This window comes from Gadus macrocephalus, chromosome 15 (genome assembly GCF_031168955.1).
Source record: "Gadus macrocephalus chromosome 15, ASM3116895v1".
NCBI lineage: Eukaryota > Metazoa > Chordata > Actinopteri > Gadiformes > Gadidae > Gadus > Gadus macrocephalus.
This window is the reverse complement of record NC_082396.1, coordinates 10,606,005-10,626,586: the sequence shown is the minus strand read 5'-3', so window position 1 is coordinate 10,626,586 and position 20,582 is coordinate 10,606,005. Positions and strand designations below refer to the sequence as shown.

Sequence of the window (20,582 nt, the reverse complement as noted above, 5' to 3'; positions counted from 1 at the left end):
GATGGATGTAGGCTTGCACACCGCCTCATACAAAGCATTCACACGAAACCTTTACGCTAATGTGTACGCTGAGGAATAATAAGAGGTGTGGGCCAAGAACAGCAAGCTAATGTTCATAAGTAAGAGGTCGCTCATGTCGCCACCACCCAACCGCTTGAAGCCATACCAAACATGACCATTTGTTTTCCTATCAACTGCTAAAACTGTTTAATGCTAATGGTGGTTGTAAACTGCATTTATTATCGTCAGTGCTTTTTTTTTTCAATCATTTGGTATTTGAGGCTGCTTCAGGAATAATGTGGCTAGTATATGGAATTCATTAGGACTGCTGTTTCGTCCATTTTTTCTTCGTGGTTTGCCCAACAAGAACAAAAATGGATAGTAAAATAATTTAAAAAAGTAGACGCAACCATTAACGGAAAAAGCACCAACTAGTGGGATGAATATGTGTTATTTCTGAACTGAGTTCAGAAGCAATGTTTGCAATTCTAAAAGCAATGCAGCAGTTCCAGCGGAGTCTAAATGTGCTGCATTGCTTCTCCCAATTCAAACATTGCTGAACACACTACATCAAAAGATGTTGGGCTCAGAACAATGTGAGCAAATCTACTCTGCCACAGTTTCACAAAGAACTCTCTCTCACGCACACACATACACACAAACAACCATGCACGCATGCGCACACATGCACATGCATGCACACGCACACACTATGATACCTTACATCGCGACCAGCATCTTCTGTGTGGGATTAATAGGCCTAGTCAAGTCACGACAACTCAAGTCAGTTTTAATTGTATTAAAACTTAAACACAGTTACAGTCTCAAAGGAATTTACACAGGCCTTATATTTATGAAACCCCCTTTTCCCTAGCCCCCCAAAGGGCAAGACAAAAATCTTTAATTAACAATCGAAGAAATCTTTAGAAGGAATGCAATGTGAGGGATCCTTCCCTCCAGGGATGGTAAGCAGAGCAATGGGTGTCATAATAGGCATGCATAGTAGTATTAAAATAGATATTGTCAATGGTGATGGGCTGCTGGCTAATGAGCAAGTTGGGAACTGTCAGGGGAGTCAGAGCATCGAGTTTATACCACTGCGACACACTGGTGACGGCAATAGGGTTGGATGGGGCAGGGTGCACATGTAACATATATGGTCATCCAGTGTCTAGCGTGTTCAGAGGGTCGTTTTAGGTTCGAATTTGAACTTCTCCTCAGAGCGAACAGGTGGCTTGGTTGCTCAACCCGCTAATGCGCAAACCACACAGGCAATGCTCCTCACAGCAACAACATATCATAACATAACATATCTTATCTCATCTTGTAACTAAAGGCTGAACAGTCCGATCCAATCCGACGTTATCTTGGGACGTTTGTCCGCTATAGCGCTATCTGTTATCTTTTATGATTGAATGTGCGACGTTGCTATGTATTGAGTGCCATGAGCATGTGTGACGTCACTGGGGTCTGTATCTTTCATCCTTGTGTTGCTTGTAGTGTAGCAACGGGGTACGGTGTATCTGTGTGTGTATATGTGTGGGGAAGGGGTCACAGGCATAACAGGTTCGGCTAACCTCAATTTATCGCTATCTGTGTTGTGTCACTCTTCATCAGAATGGCACTTAATCAGAGGATCAGAAACACACACACACACACACACACACTGAGAATGCTGAGAAGCACCCACACATGTTGGCATACACACATGCACGTTAGCACACATTCATTTACACAAGCACGCGGATACACACACACACACACACACACACACACACACACACACACACATGCAAGGACACACACACACACACACACACACACACACACACACACACACACACACACACACACACACACACACACACACACACACTCACACACTCACTCACTCTCTCACACACACACACACACACACACACACACACACACACACACACACACACACACACACACACACACACACACACACACACACACACACACACAAACAGAGTCCCTTCATCTAATCGTGGATAACACACATACAAAGAAACGTGTAGATAGAGAGAGAGGCCTACTGAAAGCTTGTCCACTTAGACTGCGTTTTGGTTTGGCCTCTCCATCGCAGGTTTAAAGACAGAACAATCCAGCCGCCATGTCCCTGCATGAGTGTGGTTAGAGAGAGAGCAGAGTGTGAGGAATAAAAAGCTGTCTCCAGAGCCCGAAGACCACCGATGAATAGAAATAAATTACCAAGCTTCAGCAAATTCTGTGTATCTGTATATCTTCAGATGCAGAAATAAATATCATAATATACAGATATTTGTAGATAGAAAACCTGAATATGTGTACGTCAAATTTTTTTGTACGTCTAACACTTGATCTTGTACAGGCTGTTCAGGGTGGGTGGAATAATTGCATGCCTTTTTCTGAATAAAATAAATGGAACATAAATAAATTATAATCTAAGTCTGACACACTTTTTTGGCACAAATCCACTGAATAGCCAGTTTGGTAATTACTTTGTCTTAGAAAGGATGAAGCGGTTGAAGTGTGAAGCCAGGGGATGTAGAGGTAGGAGGGGAGGTGTGTTCATAATTGAAAAGCTAGTCGGTGCCTGAACCGAGCTTGTAGCTACGCGGTTCGGATAAGGCCTGAAATATGAACAATGTAATAATTAATGTGAGGACATTGCTAACATATGAACAATGTTTTTAATTAACAACGGTACATTTCTGGGGGGGGGGGTTATGATCTGGCAACAAAAGCAGCAAAAATTACCTTTTATTATTTCATTTTGTTTAATTTGAAAGTTTGTCGGTACATTATTATTGTCATTGTGATATTTTTTGCAGTAGCGTTAGTAGCATGAGTACTATATATATTATTATTATTATTATAGGAAAAGTACTGTAATGAAGTTATAAAAGTAATGGTAGTAGTAAGGAGTGGTTTTGGAAGTCATACAGGGAATATATGTGCATATGTTTTCATTGTAAAGTCTAGCACTGACCACGTGAACGTCAATCGTTTCAAATGTAGATCTCATCATCATCCTCATCTTCAAACCGCTTATCCGGGGTTGGGTCGGGGGACAGCAGCACTAGCAGTAAATGTAGAACGCTTGTCTAGCATCTCTAAATGTAGACAATATAACTAAATGAATAGAAACAAATGAATGGAGCCATGCAGATCTCTCCATACATAGCCATATTCAGCTGGAAGGGCTCCTTCCTCTAACTCACGGAAATGGCTGTGAGGTCAGGCGGAGAAATGCATGAATACCAGCCAGTCTAACCCCTTCAGTTAATCTAAAGTACATTCTCAACCAATAGATGATGAAGCTGCGTGGGCAGTCCACTATATATGGTCTTTGTCCATTGCATTGTACATTCCCAAGAAATGAAAGATTCCTTTTTGCTTCCTTTATTTTCTGATTTTCTATGCAGCATTCACAGAAACAGACAAAGAAATGTAAACTACATCAGCCAATAGAAACGCAGGCCTCTCCTGCCCATTATACACAGCCTTGGGTCAGGTGCTACATTTCCCTATCCTGTGATTATGAACACATTTTTCAATGAAATGAGTAACACATTTGCCCTCTTCCTTTCTTCTTCCATATTAACCCTCTGACCCAGGAATTGAGATATTTATATATGTATATATATATATATATATATATATATATATTTATATATATATATAGAGAGAGAGAGAGAGAGAGAGAGAGAGAGAGAGAGAGAGACAGGTGAGAGACCTCTCCCTCTGGTGCGAGATATTTATATATTTATATATGTATATATATATATATATATTTATATATATAGAGAGAGAGAGAGAGAGAGAGAGAGAGAGAGAGAGAGAGAGAGAGAGAGAGAGAGAGAGAGAGAGAGAGTGAGAGAGAAAGAGATATAATATCTATACTCTATATATGTCTCTCTCTCTATATGTATATATATTTATATATACATGTCTCTCTCTCTCTCTCTCTTATAGAGAGAGAGAAAATAGATTTGAGGGACACAGAGAGAGAGATAGGGGTATCCATGTCAGCCCACTGATATGGTAAAAACAAAGAATAAATCATAATAATCTTCCCTTAACTCAATAGTAATGTTGTGATTCCTGCTGGCCATGTGTGTCTACTCGGTTGATCAGACAATGTTGAAACATTTGCACGTAGCGCACAGTGTTCAAACACTGTCATGTACTGCACACTGGTTGAAACATTGAGAGAGACCGAGAGAGAGAGACAGAGAGAGAGAGAGAGAGAGAGAGAGAGAGAGAGAGAGAGAGAGAGAGAGAGAGAGAGAGAGAGTGTGTGTTCCATATCTCAGTATGTTTTTGTGTTATCTAGAGACCATTGAGTCAGGCCAGTTGCAGACAGAACATGTCTGTTCTATATACCAGAAGACTGACTCAATATAAACTGACAAACACACAGAAACCTGGACTTGTGAATACAATGTCTCCAATGAGCACTTAAAAGCATCACCTGCGGTTATGGATTCCTATTGCTCTGAATACATGATCAAAGCTAATTAATAACTTCTGGTTGAAGGAAAACTACAGATGCAGTGAGCAGCCACAGAGCTTGGAAAAATGATCATAAACAACTCAAGTCAATCCTGACAGAATCGCAAAGCACAAGTGCATTGCTACTTGTCAATCATGCAATGTGCTTAAAAGAACAACATATTCTGTTGTCCTTTATCCTTAATATTATAGATGTTTTTTTGTTTTATTCCTGTCAGAAACCAGCGTTGCTTGTGAGCAGCACCGTATCGCTGGATCTTATTCACCATTCACAGGTTTCCGATTGGAAGATGTTGACAATCAATCCAGACAGCATTTTCTGTTTGTTGCTTAAGCACACCCGTGTGTGTGTGTGTGTGTGTGTGTGTGTGTGTGTGTGTGTGTGTGTGTGTGTGTGTGTGTGTGTGTGTGTGTGTGTGTGTGTGTGTGTCTGTGTGTGTGTGTGTGTGTGTGTGTGTGGGGGGGGTTATATTTTATTCATTAAGTTGGAAAACTGTGCCACAGAGAAGCCAAGGCATCCACCGTCAAACATCTCAAAAATGTGGATGGTGCTAATAAAACATTTAAAAACCTTTCTCTTGGAACGGAGAGGGTTCGGAAATCGCGTTATTTCATTCCTTGGTTCTACAATGGCAGTTTAGGAAGGCTCTCTTAGAAAAAGGAATAAAGTATGTGTTCAGCGTGAGGATAAACGCCTTTATACGGCTGACTTTATACGGCTATCCATATTAGATATAGGAACTGAGAGAGAGACTGAGATCGAATCTATTTTGGAAATTTTCTTCCAAATATTTTGACAAATTTGACACATTTTCAACAAGGCATGCATGCTTAAACGCAGGACTATTCTGCAGAAGTCGTATCTTCAAGACTGACATTGAGGTAATTATAACCTACTTATGTCTCCAAGAGTTTCCAAGAATCCTCGCCACTCACTCTCTCTCTCTCCCTCCCTCCATCCCTCCTTCCCTCCCTCCCTCTGTGAATTACAAATCAAGTGAAAAGGAGCCATCAGATTGAGTCTTAATAGCTGAAGCTGGCATTTCTGGTGTAAAGTAAGACGAGATAAGCGTAGAACCGTACGAGGTAGGGAAACATCAGGTTTTGGTGTCCATCACGTCTCTCTCTCCCACAGATCGTCAGATTTAAATGTCAGGAAGGAAGTTGATCATTAGTGTGAGTTTTGCTTTCCCCCCTCACCCCCCCTCCCCAACTAAAAGTTGCACCTTTGATGCCAGCAACATTTCTAATGCTGTCACATCAAAAATGTTCTCAGAAGTTCTCCTGGAAACTTCTAAGTGCAACCCACGTGTGCTTGCTTGTGTCTGCTCCTCCTCTTCCTCCTTTCTCCCCCTCCTCTTCCTACCCCACCCCTTCCTCCTCCTCCTCCTCCTCCTCCTCCTCCTCCTCACGAAGGCTGTGCTCTACTTGTTGTAGATGTTTTCACAGGGAAATATATTCAGCGTATCCGTACGGTGAGGTCGCGCGTTGTTCGCACCTCGACAGTGGAGTTACAGCTCCATAAATAGGATTTTCACGGCTCGAGACCTGACTTGACGTCAGCGTATGACTCTCTCCGACTTACTTACAGTACTAATTTGAACCAGCAACTGTTTTTTTTTCCTTTGTTCCCCCAAGCCCCTTTATGTTGGCCCTCTCTGACAAGCGTCTGTTCAGCATCGGCAACTCGGAATAGAACGCCAAAGAAGTCGTCTCGGAGGTATTTGGTCTCTGCCTCTTTACACAGAGATGCAAATCTTCAGGGAGTGTGTGTCTCGATGACAGAGGGGGAGGGGGGGAAGAACATCTCCATACATCTACTGTCTCTCTATCTGTCTCTCGCCTCTTTTGATTCGCTGGGAAAAAGCGTGCAGCTACCGCCCAATTAGCACATTTGATGGAGAGGTGTGGAAACAACTAGGGGTGTTATATCACAGTTGTTTAAGCTCTGTTCAGAATTCTTACAATCACCGACAAACCCCGTGGATCCAGAGACGATTCGGATGTGTGCACGACAGATCTACATAGAGCAGGGTTAAAAGACAACTGCGACCACAATGCGAACGAAACAGTCCCATCCCATCACGTGTTGCATTCAAAAGGCAACTTGACCTTGACCAAATTCAGGCGAGTGTGTATCATTAGAAATTCATTTTTTATATAATAGAAGCTTGCTGCTGCAATCAGCAATAATTATTTTGTTCAAAATTGCTCATGTCGTTTACTGCAGTCTATTCGTGTTTAAGATAAGAGACACGTTATCCATTATTACCTGTACCTACTTGGATTTCCTTTCATGGCACTCCAGTTCTGATTGCTTGCTTTGATTACATTCACCTGTTAGTTGCTCTGGATAAACGTGTGCTAATTGAAAGCTTGATTTTAGGTCATTGCAAGCCTGTGTGTGTGTGTGTTTTCAAGATATTTTTCCATTCAAAGTCATAAATAACTGCACAGCTAGCAGTGAAATGCTACTCCTTCGACTGCGCGTACATATTAAATGTAAAGTATAAGATTGATTAAATAGTAGTTTATAGTTGATGTAGTTTATAAAAAATAAAATTATTTAAAATAAATTAAATCACTGTAGATGAGACTTATTTATATATATAGGCCTACAAACATACGCATATTGGTTCAGACGATGCTTGGAGGAAGCAGTATTAAATGTACAGTGCCATATGTAGCAGCATATGGTTAAAGTGACGGTGTGCCGTATATATTCCACTGAGAGTTATTGATAGAGTCTGTGAGAGTCTATTGCGGGCATGTCAGTATGTTCGGCGGGGATTGGGGATCACATAGACCTTTTGACATGCTTCTTCTTCAGGAACCATATGGCTCTGAGGTAGAAGCTCTGCATGAGTCTCTCTGTCTTTGCCCTACCCGTATGCCATCTCTTCCCCGGCCTCAGCCAGCAGAGGAGGCCGTTGTTTGGGTGGCTGGAGTCCTGAATAATTTTACTGACCCTGGTCAGGCGACGCCAAGCATTAATGTCCTGTGGACTGGGGAGAAGCCGGCGGTGATCTTTCAACTGCATGTCCGATTGAAATGTCATGTCCTCCGTGTCCTCTCTTATTCAAGATGTGACTTGAAATTGCTTAACCTCTCCACAGGTGGCCCATTAGTCATAAGGGCTCAAATCCCTCCCAAGTTCATCAGAAGACTGACATATGTGTTGGGAGAGAGAGGGAGAAGGAGAGAGAGAGAGAGAGAGAGAGAGAGAGAGAGAGAGAGAGAGAGAGAGAGAGAGAGAGAGAGAGAGAGAGAGAGAGAGAGGGAGAGAGGGGGAGAGAGAGAGAATTCCGATGTCATTCAATAAGCAAGTGGGTTTGGAGGCATTTTGCTCCACAGGGTGCCAACAGGTCAGAGTCGTTGTTTGCTTCAGGGGGAGATTGTTGTCCTAACACCAGTGTTATTTATTTTCCTAAGGCTATGTATGTCTTTGTGTGTGTGTGTGTGTGTGTGTGTGTGTGTGTGTGTGTGTGTGTGTGTGTGTGTGTGTGTGTGTGTGTGTGTGTGTGTGTGTGTGTGTGTGTGCGCGTGTGTGTGTGTGTGTGTGTGTGTGAGTGTGTTGTTTTTGTAATTTGCTATATAATAGATACCATAAATATTTTTTGTCGCTTTGACATATGTAAAAGTAAACTGCGGGTGTTTTGTCCTCGACGTGTTGCCATACTGTCTCAGAACGGTGTTGCTTTGAAGCATGGAAGCAAGAGGTGAGTGTCTACTGTGGAACGTTTCCTGTACATTTTATTATTCTTTTGAAAGTAATGCAGTTTAACTTGAAAACCATACTGTGAAATAAAAAGCTGTCAACTGAAGAAACTAATTGGCATCGCATTTCGTAAATTTATGCTAATTAGGTTTTCAGTTCGCCAGGAACTTTCTCCACTTCGTGTAAGCTGTTCAGGTGGTGTTCAGTCATGTATTTTGTTCTGTTTTATCAACGCAGATACTGTGAGCTCAGCACACTACCAAAGTTGATCCAAAGGCGGACAGGTTTTTTCCTTCTACTGCAGGTATGTGTGTTGGAATAAGTTATACAATATTTTATATGAATATTGTTGAATGGGAAGGGTTTGTATTAAAATAAGCTGTGCGTTTTATAACATTAACAATGTTTTTTTTTTAGATACATTCTGTGTTTAGAACAACTCTGTGGATAATGGTATGTTTGCTTGGGTCTACTGTTGGCCATATTTTTTAATTACAAAATGTATTGCTACTATAAGCAACTCTTTGTATTTTTACATGGGACTCATATATTGTTCTCATCGCATGCATGTACTGCACATTACACTGTACAAAGTTGAAATAGAAACAAAAAGTAGTCTTTCTCTTCAGGTTTCCTCCTGGGACCTGCTGTGTGCATACTTTCAAAATAGATGGCCAAAAGTGGCAGTTCTTTTCAATTATTGATTTTTGATGATGCCCTTTAATTCAGAACACAGGGCACTCCCCATTAGGTAAAAAGCTGCTCCTCCAAAGCCCATTGATTCATGTGGGCCTTTCAGAACGCCAAGTCTTTTGTGGTGCAAGTGTACATAAATCTCAGACTCTAATACAGGAAGTCGATATGGCGGACGTACATGTATTGTTCCTGGTTCCCCCACATGAGCCCCCTCCCCCACACGCCGCCACTCTGCGGTCTGGAGGGACGGCAACACGGCCAGATAGAGTATGGCGTTTCTGTCGATATGAAACTCCCATGTTCCTGAAGCTGGTTTTGCGATTCCCTCGACATGGCTAATACTTTGGTCTCACTTTGTCTGAAGAAAGATAAAAACAATTCATGTGTGTATCGGGGTCCCTTGGGTCCGAGGATGTATGCTGTCTGAGATATTTCATCCAAATACAACACAGATGTGTGTGTGTGTGTGTGTGTGTGTGTGTGTGTGTGTGTGTGTGTGTGTGTGTGTGTGTGTGTGTGTGTGTGTGTGTGTGTGTGTGTGTGTGTGTGTGTGTGTGTGTGTGTGTGTGTGTGTGTGTGCTTAACCATTGGAAACCAAAGCACAACACTGCTGAGGTTATATTTTGTAACGGAACGATGTAGCACTGCAGGGAATTTCCAATTAAAATAGAAAACTGAGTATGGTACTGAATTTAGGTCCTGTATGTAGGGGCTGTCCAAAAAGTTATTTGTGCAAAAGTAAACAACACATTCTTTGGTGAAAAAGTGAAAAAAAAAAGCCAAAAGCTTGCTGGTTTGAACCCCACTGTCCGCAGCCTAACCTGTATGCATCCATGAGGAAGAGGCCCTAACAGCTACCTGCTCATCTTTAATGACGCGCGTCGGGATTCTCTGTATTCTCTGGAAAGTCAGTGTTTCCGAACTGAGCACGTTCCAGGGCAGTCTTTGATTTAGCTTTGTTCAACTTACAAAGCAAAGAATACCACGTCAACTGATGATGTGTTGAATTTATTAAATATTAAATATGTTGCTTGTTGATGCCGATTGTTGAAATATAGACCAGAAACCAAAGTAAGCCACAGCTTCTTCCATTTCAAACCACCTATACCAATCACAATACGAATCATGATGAAATTAGAATGGTTCAAAAGTATTCCAAGTGGTTGGTATTCTTGCCGATGAAGGGCTGTGGGGGTGCCGGGAACTTAAAAGGATAGGATGGGACACGCTGTGCTAAATGAAAGAAAATACATAGTAAAACTTAATAAAGAGACAATGAGTAACAGCTGTGCGATCCGTTCTGTGGAAGGTCATCCTCGATACAGCTCACAGCTACAACCCTCCTGTCGCTACTGTAGATGCTTTCCCAAACCAGTGTGTTAAATGGGCTGTAAATCACGCAGTATAAATGGGAGTGTGGGTGTGTGAGTGTGTGTGTGTGTGTGTGTGTGTGTGTATACTGAGACATGCATGTGTGCATGCATGTGTGTGTTTATGTGAGTGTGTGAAGGTGGGTGATCAGGCATTAGATGATTAGAGGATCTGCATATGCATAAACTGCATTTTTGGATTTAATGTGTGCGTGTGTGTGTTTGCCACTACATCTGCATTGCTGATATTAAATGCATATGCAAATATGTATGCATATTAGGGGTTGGGTGAAAAACATAGATTCAGGTAAGATCCAGATACTTTTATGATTTTAAATCCATTCACATCTTTCCACAAATCCGTTATTTTATGTTTGCCTTTATGTGTTAACATTATTGAAATGAGGTTCTATATTTTTTTAAATATAAAAATAACATTATCTTATACACACTGTACTGTGCTTCGTGCCCTGATTTGCCACACAGCTTTTCGTAGCAGACTGGAGTAGACCCTGAAATAAGCACCCCTTATGCATGAATCAAGAATCCTTTAGAATCAAGAAAAGATTTTGATTGTAATGAATAGCCTTAAGTGTGTTCAGTTGTGTGTGTTTTGTGTATATGTATCTTTGTACCCGTGTTCTAGTCTGGGTGTGCATGTGTCTGTGTGTGTACCCCTGTTCAGTTAGATGTGTGTGTCTGTGTCCATTTTCATTCATGCATGTGTGACTATATGTGCGACATGTGTGTGCATGTTTTCATCAGCTCCCCCTTAGGGATCTGCCAGTCCAGATGTGTATGTGTGTGTCTGTCTGTGTGTGCGTGCGTAGGTGTGTGTGTGTGTGTGTGTGTGTGTGTGTGTGTGTGTGTGTGTGTGTGTGTGTGTGTGTGTGTGTGTGTGTGTGTGTGTGTGTGTGTGTGTGTGTGTGTGTGTGTGTGTGTGTGTGTGTGTAATGAGGATGCTTGGCGTGGCTGACTCATCAGGATTCGGGACAATTCACACAGGGGGACGTTCCAACTAATGAGTTTCCTGCAACCTTCCGCTGGTTAACGTCAAGATTTAAACCCCCCGCGCCCCACCCACCCGTCCCGTCATACTCTAAGTTTAATTAAACGTTGCAAGGGTGAAAATAAATGAAGGCCTATAGCATGTAGTACCTGCTGACACGCACCAGTGTTTCTTTGTGTTGCTGGTTGTGGAGCTGGAGGCGGTTGGAGCAGAGATGAGTAGCTTGCTTTGAGGACCAAGTTTTAATGATGTGCCGACGACGTCCCCTAGCAAGGTGTCATGTCTTTGAAGAAGTCCACTTTCATACGTCAATGGATTCCGGACGGGAAAATTTTTATGAGATTCGTTGACCGTCCACTTCCATTGACTGCATGCTGAATGTTTTATGTTCAGTGGAGAGAAAAATGAACCGTGTATTTTTAATGTTTAATGATTCTTGTTTCTTCTAAGAGCCGTGCTCCCGAGTGGTCTGTTAAAAGCTACTTGAATGAATGTCTTAACAAAGGTTAACAGGATCTAGTCATTATCAAATGATGCATTCACCTGAGGGAGATGTCTATCGGGCTCTCCTACCGAGCGATGGCTCAATGTTATCTATTGAGATGGAAGCTTTTGTGTTTAACAACGCTTATGCTGTCAAATCAGTTTCATCTGTGCATTGGCAGCAACTGAGGCGTCAGAAAAGTTTTAACACAGTGCACAGAAAGATCCTAAAAATAGCACCGTATTTTGTGTCATGCAACTACACAAAGAACAATGCGGTATATTATTTTTACTTGACTCAGAAGTGATCAAAAAGAATAATAATTTCCAGGAGTGGTCAGGGAAAATCTCATCTAAAGCCTCAAATCCTGTTCTGGCATTGAGTTTAATGAGAGAGATAATAAATGCCAATCCTTTTGCACTTTCAAAGCCTGTGAAGTAAACGAAGGAGTTTCCTGCATAAGTTTGGAATGCAAATCCGTTCGTGCGCTTCCATTCGTAGCCTGCTAGCAAAATCATCAAATATTCATGTATTTTTTTAAAGCACGGAGCGCGTGTTCTATGTTGGCGTGAAGAGATATCCTGAGCTTCTGATACGAGACGGTACAAAGATACTCACAGGACCGACAGGGCTCCCCTATGCTGCAACATATGCCTGCCAAATAAATTATAAAGGAACACATGCACGTGCGTCTGTATGTGGGCGCTCCAGGGTCCAGACTTTCTGAGTCGGTGGACCAAGTCATAAGCCTGAACTTCATACTACCCCTGCCACTTATGCAGTGTTGGCATGAAGTACACACACACACACACACACACACACACACACACACACACACACACACACACACACACACACACACACCTAGGCCTATAGTCAGTGACTCAGTGTTTTGGTGGCTCTAACTTTAATATTCTTGTTATCATGGCCAGTTATGGACTTTCTAGCTGTTGATTGTTAAAATTCTTTACAGCAATGCGTTTGTTGTGTACAGAGTGGGCCTTCCCTTTATTTTACACTGACTCATCTCCCATCTCCACAACTGAATTGCTTATTTTTTGGCTTCTGTCTTTTAAAAAGCCCCCTATGTGGGTCTGTGTCGGCCATTACTTTCTACTCAGACTGACCAGGCTGAAGACACATTTACCTTTACATTCACAATTAGGGCTTTTAGCAGACGCTTTTATCCAAAGTGACTTACAATAAGTACATTTCTCATAAGAATCACTGTCTGCTGTTCTGCTGTTTTGATAACTCTGACACCTGTCTGCGCATCCACATCGGGGCGAGTTCCTTCAGCTGAGAGTAGTGCTAATAAACACCGGGGCGAGTTCCTACAGCCGAGCGTAGCGCTAATAAACACCTGGGGCACGCAAATCGGATTGGTGCTGCTGGTGAAAAGTCTTCTTGACGATTGGTTTAGTTGACTCGAATCAAACTTCTTATTCTTCTCTGGGTTTTTGGCAGTTTGGCATTTTTTCGGGTTTACTCGTTTACCAGGTCAGAGAGCCAATCAAACGTAGGTAATTGGGTGGCACCTGGGGTGGCAAATACGATTTGTTGGGGCGGCGCGTGTTCCCCCTAGGCTGCTCCCTGAACACGCCCCTGTCGTGCCCCCGCTCATGTCAGATGTGAAAAACACTAACCATTCCATCTTTGAGATTTGTGTTTTCTGGAGGTTGCTAAATATACGACATGCCCCCTAGTAGTATCGTTCAAGTATTGCTTTTTTGATCTGCTAGGTTGTGATATAAGCTTTGATTAATAATTGATATCTTGCCGGATGTCTCTCGCTCTCACTCTTGCCCTCTCTGTCTCTCGCTCTCTCTCCTTCTCTAACCCAGCTTGCTTAAAGGCATTCCTGAAAATGAAAAGGGTTTTCCTCTGTAGGGTGATGGAGTTCGATTTTACTTTGTGAATAACTCATAAGGATGTGTGTGGGAGTTTCCCCTTCATAACCACCCCCCCAACGAATGCACAGTTTATTAATTTGCCTTCGTTTGGCCTTTCCTATAGCCAAGAAGGACTTGTGTTGACCTCATTAGAGAAAAGAGCATTGCTTTGTGTACAACACTAGTTGTGTGTGTTACCTGAACGTTTATCTCAAAGCGTGTGCACTTTCTGAATAGCAACGCACAGTGACCTTTTTCTTTCTTTCTTTTGTGAAGCTTCATGAATAACCATCTGAGAATGCATAAACTCCACCGACACCTCTTCTTCATGAAGATGCAGCCGCACATGAGATGTGAAAGGTCATCGTGTTTTCTATGCCAAATATTGACCCGAGAGCTCCGTCCTGTATACCGACGGTTTCATATTCATAACGGTACATCGAATGTATAGCCCCGGCCTGCATGTAAAGTTTGTTTCAAACTTAAAAACCCTGATGCATAAATCATGCATTTGCTATCATTTTTCTGCCAAGATTTTCCAAACCACCCTGGTTCAGAACATATCGGATTCTAAAATAAATTAAAATACAATCTCACTGATAACCTTGGATCAACGGTACAGCTTGTGTGTTTGTGTGTGTGTGTGGTGGATCATTTTGACACACCCGCCATTTTGACACACTCGACATGCTGTATTGACGGGCTGTAATGCCTTGATTTGTCAGTATCGGAGCGATGTATTGATGAACAATACAAGTATCAATTGGATTATTATTTTTGTTTTGAATAATCGTGCAATCGTCATCGTCATCCCCCTCAACTTCTTTAGGATTATTAGCATCCTCAAGATAAACATTAATCCTGTGAGGGATATGCAGGCATTGGAGCAGCAAATAACACAAGTCTAGGCATTATGACACATAGTTAAACAAGATGTACCGGCCTCGTAATGTAATAAAATAACTACTTATTTACGAATGTGAGTGAGCTCTCGGTGGTTGCATTGATGCAAACAAATGGTGTCTTATGTAGCCTGCATAATCCCCACAACGGAAGCGTGATACTTCTCTATCCCTACCCTCACACTCATGACCCCCCGTACCATGTTAGCTAGCTCGTTAGCTAGCGGAAGGCAGGTCGGAATAAATCTGCCGAAACCCCTAGTAAAGCCCCTCTCACACTGCAGCGGGAACAATTTGGAGTTTAATTGGATGTGGAGGCCCATTATCCTGGTGGCAGACGTGCCCACAATGCAGCCATCAGTAGGGGAGGGGTCCGCTGGGTCGACCGGGGGTGTTCTCCACTCTGGCACGCAGTCATGATGTCGGTTGCAAATCTTTAATGAAATGTGATTGGTTTAATTAAGCTGTTGAGGCAGCACCATGGACAGCTACCGCCTGCTTTCCTTCCCCCAACCCCCCCCCCCCCCACCAAGGTTGGCAGTTTCCCTGTTTGTCACGGTCAACGTCTTACTCACTGTTGACTTCACTTTGTAATGTTTATAAAGCTAATCATGTTTTGTTTCCAAGTTTTTGTATTATGCAAAATGATACAGTGACAAAGTACAATTGCCTGAGGTGGTACGAGGGGAGAAAGTTGTTGGCCATATAGTTGGCAAAATATCGCCTCATTATATATTGGCTATATACCTTTTTCTTCAGCCGTTATAAAGGATACATTAATCACGTAGCCTACTGTTCCCTTGTCTGTCATGGCGATCAATACCCGTCAGCATATTCCCTGAGTGCCGCTTGATAAAAGTCAAATGTGCTCAGGCCCAACTGTAAATCTCAAAGACATGGATCAGGGCACTTTAGAAGCTGTCTCCAGACTCCTGACAACGTTGGATTAACCTTCAAGTACTAGTTGTAAATGTCCAATGAGCCTATCATAACACCAGGCTACTGTACATTCAACATGCAACGTTATTGGGGAGGGAATGTGGGGAAAGTATATAGACAAGTGGCACACCTGATTGACAGGATTCCTCCCATTGTGTGGGCTGTCTCCAGACCCTCTTCAGCATTGCATAGATATTGGCTCTTCCGGGGATGCCGTGCGGTGGGTGAAATTGTCTATTACCGGCTCACGAGCCCCATGGCTCCGGTGCCGGCAGGTTTGTTGTTTTGAGTCTTCATTCCCTACACATGACTCTCTTCATTACCGTCGATCTTCCCTGTGCAGACAGCTTCTCCGGGAAGTTCACCGGGATGGGTTTTAGGGATATGGTCACCTCCTGTGCACTGCATGTGCCTTCTTGACTTCTTAGAGAGAGAGAGGGGGAGAAAGAGAGAGAGAGCAAAGTGAATTCAGAATTCAGATATGTCATCCCTGAGCCAGTGCTTCGGGGGGCATCTTGCTCCGCAGGGTGCCAACAGGTCGGGATGCAGACATTGGCGATTGAAACAAGGGCACCTCGGCTTGGGATTCGCCCACTCTACCCGGTACTGCACTACATCCCGTCCTGTCGCTCTCCATGGGGAGTATGACTTCTACCGCTCGAAGAATGGCGTGGGAGTTGATGGCTCCCCGTCGTTGGCTGTGTCGTGGCAGTTTGTCAACCCTATAGTCCTAATGGGGTCCGTGTTGTCTGGCTGTCAGAGCACGGATCCGCTGGACCCTTCGACGGCTGCCGTTGCAGTTCAAACCTCTCCCTCCGTCCGGCATCGACCGGGCAACCGCAGCCACTTGAAGGCTCCAGGAATTTAAGCTTTTGTAATTAGAACAATCATGGAAATTATTACATTTGAAAAAAAAATGAAAAAAAGGATGGAAAAAAATAATCTGTAACTATTGTTCTTATCACCTCGCTGTTTCCACGCCCGTACATTTCTGTTAATAATGTATGACGCGGCTGCTTGTGTGCAAGTCAAGCCACCACATTTGCATTTACACCTCCCTATAAATAGCACAGAGCCGCGCTTTATTAATTCATTATGCAGAACTCATAACAAACCGCAACGATTTTCTGAAAAAGACGTCAAGGAGTAAAATATTCATCCAGACCTAGACAAAGGCATTTTGCAGAAATCAAATGGAAATCGATACTTCAACGGGGCTCCTCTCTGCTCTGCACTTTACTGCGTCTTTTCATGCGTCCATAATTGAGGGGTTTGCGCTTTGCTGAATCAATTACTGCATTGGATTTCTCCGGTGCCCATGAAGCTATTCAATCTCAATACCCATCAAAGCACCCTCTCCGGGTCACGAGGAGCTGACCATTTTCACGTCCGTACCGCAGTCATTTGCAGATGGAGGGTGGCGGAGGAGGGCGGTGTCTGGTTCTGTATTGATTTTCATGTGTTGCTGTTTATGATGATTAACCCCCCAATCACAGATGTCTTGTTAAGACGATGACGACGACAGTGGGGCTTACAGTACGTGTCACGTACTGTAATACGCCTTGTCGGTCGAGCTCTGTTACTCAAACCCCATTTTTTTATCTTCTTTCATTTGATCAGAGTGTGCCACGTTGCTCTACTGCTCGTGGGTAACAAAGGATGTGGAAATTGAACTTGAAACGTGAAGTGGATGGGCACCGTTGACATTGAGTAGGTAGGCCTACTACAGTACCCCCCCACCCCCCCCAACACCCTTCTTTATTCCTCCCCGCCATAGTCTAACAAATGGCTGGTCCGTATTGAATTAATAGAAAGAGCCAATACAGATTGAGTCCTTGTTCACCTCCTTATGTGTGCTGTATTTCCTGAGCCCGAGAGCAGTGGTGAGTGGGACCCTAGCGGTTTCTCATGCAGGCCGGCGTACAGCTGAAGCAGCAGTCTTTGCTGGTAAAAGTCAATGCATCCTCCTGGCTGCTTGTTATGAACAGATATGTGACATCGATGTGTGAAGTCTTGCTCTGGAATCAGCCCTTCTCCGCTGTGACATTTCAGCCGTATATTTATTAATGCCGGTTTGCTGTGCAATTATTTCTTCCCTTTCAATGCACTCTTCAAACGGTTTATGAATTCCACTCTTGTAATCTCCATTTTCGCATTTATTTGATGCCCGGAATGACTGTTTGAATTTCGGCTGCTTTGTGTGCATGATTTGCCACATCCATTCTAGTCAAACGCCTACAACTCAGACTTGGAAATCCAATTCCTTCAGGCAACCGAAACCACAGAACATAACTTAAAACCGAAGATAATTAAATATTTATTCAATCCATTTGAATTGGTCCTGCGGTAGGCTACTCCTGCACTTTCTTTCACAGCGAGGACCCGGCTATCTACTTTGTTCCAATCCGGAGCTGATCCGCTTTAGCCGCTGTCCGCCTCTCGATCAGCCATCAATCTGCATTACGGAGTGGTTTCCCTCCGTCTGGCGGGGGCCAAACTCAAACGGATTGTGACAGGCCCGTCCGTGCAGGCCGCGCGCGCTAATGGCTTCCAATGAGTGCAGTTGACCCGTGCGCGGGAGAGGGCGCACGTCTTCGTTGAGAGCGATGGGGAGGCGGCGAGGGTGTGTGTGTGTGTGTGTGTGTGTGTGTGTGTGTGTGTGTGTGTGTGTGTGTGTGTGTGTGTGTGTGTGTGTGTGTGTGTGTGTGTGTGTGTGTGTGTGTGTGTGTGTGTGTGTGTGTGTGTGTGTGTGGGGGGGGGGGCAGTTCGATACACGGAGTCGCTGCCTCGGCATCTGTCACTAGTCAACAACATCCTCCTCCTCATGCTATTGACTAAACGCTGCTCAGAAATAGAAAGTAATCATAGGGGCAGGGCAGGCTGGAGTTGTTCTAACGGTGGAACATTAAGTTTGCTGGAACGCCGCCCAATGGATAGTCAATAGCTTTCAATTGGCCGTTGGCTGCGTGAGGTGTAATTGTGTTATATACGGCGATGTTAGGATCCACTAATGGCTGCTCTCTTTTTTTTCTTCTTGGTATTCGTCATCAAATAAAAAACTGTAAACCAGCCAACGAGTCGAGTAGACAAACAGTTATAGGCCTATGAACGCCTGTCATATTTAACGAAGTGAAAATTAAACATGCAAAACGGGCGATGCCGACGCTTTACTCATATTCTTTGGAGTATTCCAGCGCGTCGGGCCAACTTTCCTTCTACGCAGCGGACAATAATTGCCTACAAACAAAATCAACCTTTCAACCCCAACAGTTGAAAAACACTGAATTCCGCGCTAAACGTTGCGATCAAGATGCGGGGAATAAATGACTTGCTCCCGTCATGCAGAAGCAGCAGCCCCCCAGCCCCTCCTCTGACGCGTCGGTTGCATCAGTGTGAGGAGCGCTAACCGCGCACCGCCCCGGCGCGCCACAGTGCGGACTCCACTCGGTCGAGGCGATGACACAGAACGGCGGCTCCACAGCGAAATGTTCATGTTCTCAACGCGAATGACCCACGGCACTTGACGTAGAATGGAGAAAAACTTAGTTTCCTGTCCGTATTGGCCCGTTGCGAAGTGCGTTTATCTATTGGCGTTAACTTCCCTCGTGTGCGTAACGACAGCGGAGGCGAGATGCTCCCCGCCGTGCCAACAGCAGCCGGACCTCCGGTCGATGGATGGGGATCGGTACAGCGGTGAGTTTGTCGGATTTAACGAAGGCGCATCTGACGAAGGGGCTCCGGAGAGCGGTGAACGACTCGACGGAGGTGGATCGGTGGGATTAAAAGAAAGTTCGTGGAGAGAGCATCAGCAACAGTTAAGGCAAAAAGCAATTTTTCCCGGAAAGGAAGCATTCAATGGCAAAGAGAAAGTTTATCACTCGGGGGAGTCAACCCATCGCAGAGTCCCACATGGCGTCGAACACACGAACCGGGCGCAGGGGGAACACAACGCCGTGTCCGAAGATAACCACACTGTGATTACGCGTCGAAGAAAGCGCAGTGAAACTTGGTCCGAATTGCAATGGAATAGTAAGGAAGACACGTCTTCGCTTTCGGGCCAGACTGAGTTTAAGCTGACGAGCACATCATTCGCCCTGACAGGGGACTCGGCCCATAACCAAGCCATGGTGCACTGGTCTGGACAGAACAGCAGCGTGAGTATGATGGGTCGTTCATTCCAATTTTTGCGCACCGTTAAACCTCCTGCTCGGCCAACTGTCCTCACTCATCGTTACTGCCGGTGGAGATGTGAGAGTCGGGATCTTTCTGAGTGAATGAACACGTCAATTAGCCTAATCTGAGTTCAACGTGGGTCTAGTTTGACCTGTGTTTGCGTCATCCTCAGTGCTCATGCGTTTCACTTCTCTCTTGGGCACATTGCGCAGTAAAGCAGGGAGGCAGGACATTTACCAACCTCCGAAAACATGTTTCTGAATAAAGATTGAGTCAGTTTTTCACGTGATTTTATTTAACATAAGTCTTATATACAGTAATTAATCTTATATTGAAAATATAGATTCTTTTTTTTGTTATCCTCCAATAGGGCATTAACATTACATATTGTTATTAACATGTTATAACATGTTATTTATGTGATCCCTTTGCCCTGTGTGTGTGTGTGTGTGTGTGTGTGTGTGTGTGTGTGTGTGTGTGTGTGTGTGTGTGTGTGTGTGTGTGTGTGTGTGTGTGTGTGTGTGTGTGTGTGTGTGTGTGTGTGTGTGTGTGTGTGTGTGTGTGTGTGTGTGTGTGTTGCAGCATCTGTGCTTGTGCCCGCCTGTGCTTCTTTGAAAGTGTGTGTGTGTGTGTGTGTGTGTTTGCAAGCATCTGTGCTTGTGCCTACATGTGCATGTGTGTATGCATGTCTTTTTAGAATTGTGTGTGTGTGTGTTCAATGATATATTGCTGTCCTTATTTGCTGTTGTGATTCTTTGAATAATGTTGTATTTTTAGTTGCACTCCGTGAAACTGCAAATCTTTCAAATGGAAATTATGTTCAAATAAATCTGTTTGGCGACTTAAGGGAGTTGGTTCCACGTTGGTAACTTGGAATT

General features: G+C 43.8%; 2 protein-coding genes across 4 annotated transcripts in view; one reads left to right on the top strand and one right to left on the bottom strand.

Moving 5' to 3' along the window:
- Positions 1–20,582, bottom strand: part of smndc1 (survival motor neuron domain containing 1) — a 147,318-nt gene that overhangs the window by 46,740 nt on the left and 79,996 nt on the right. The window lies entirely within an intron of this gene.
- The window catches only part of LOC132473135 (VPS10 domain-containing receptor SorCS1-like), a 50,737-nt gene continuing 38,587 nt past the window's right edge, over positions 8,433–20,582 (top strand). The window contains exon 1 of one of the 2 annotated variants that reach the window (XM_060073121.1): positions 8,433–8,543. In XM_060073121.1, coding sequence (XP_059929104.1) covers positions 8,448–8,543 — 96 coding nt within the window. In that variant the 5' untranslated portion in view covers positions 8,433–8,447. Of the gene's footprint in view, positions 8,544–18,928; positions 19,686–20,582 lie in introns of those variants that run through there. The other variant, XM_060073120.1, reaches the window with a different exon arrangement.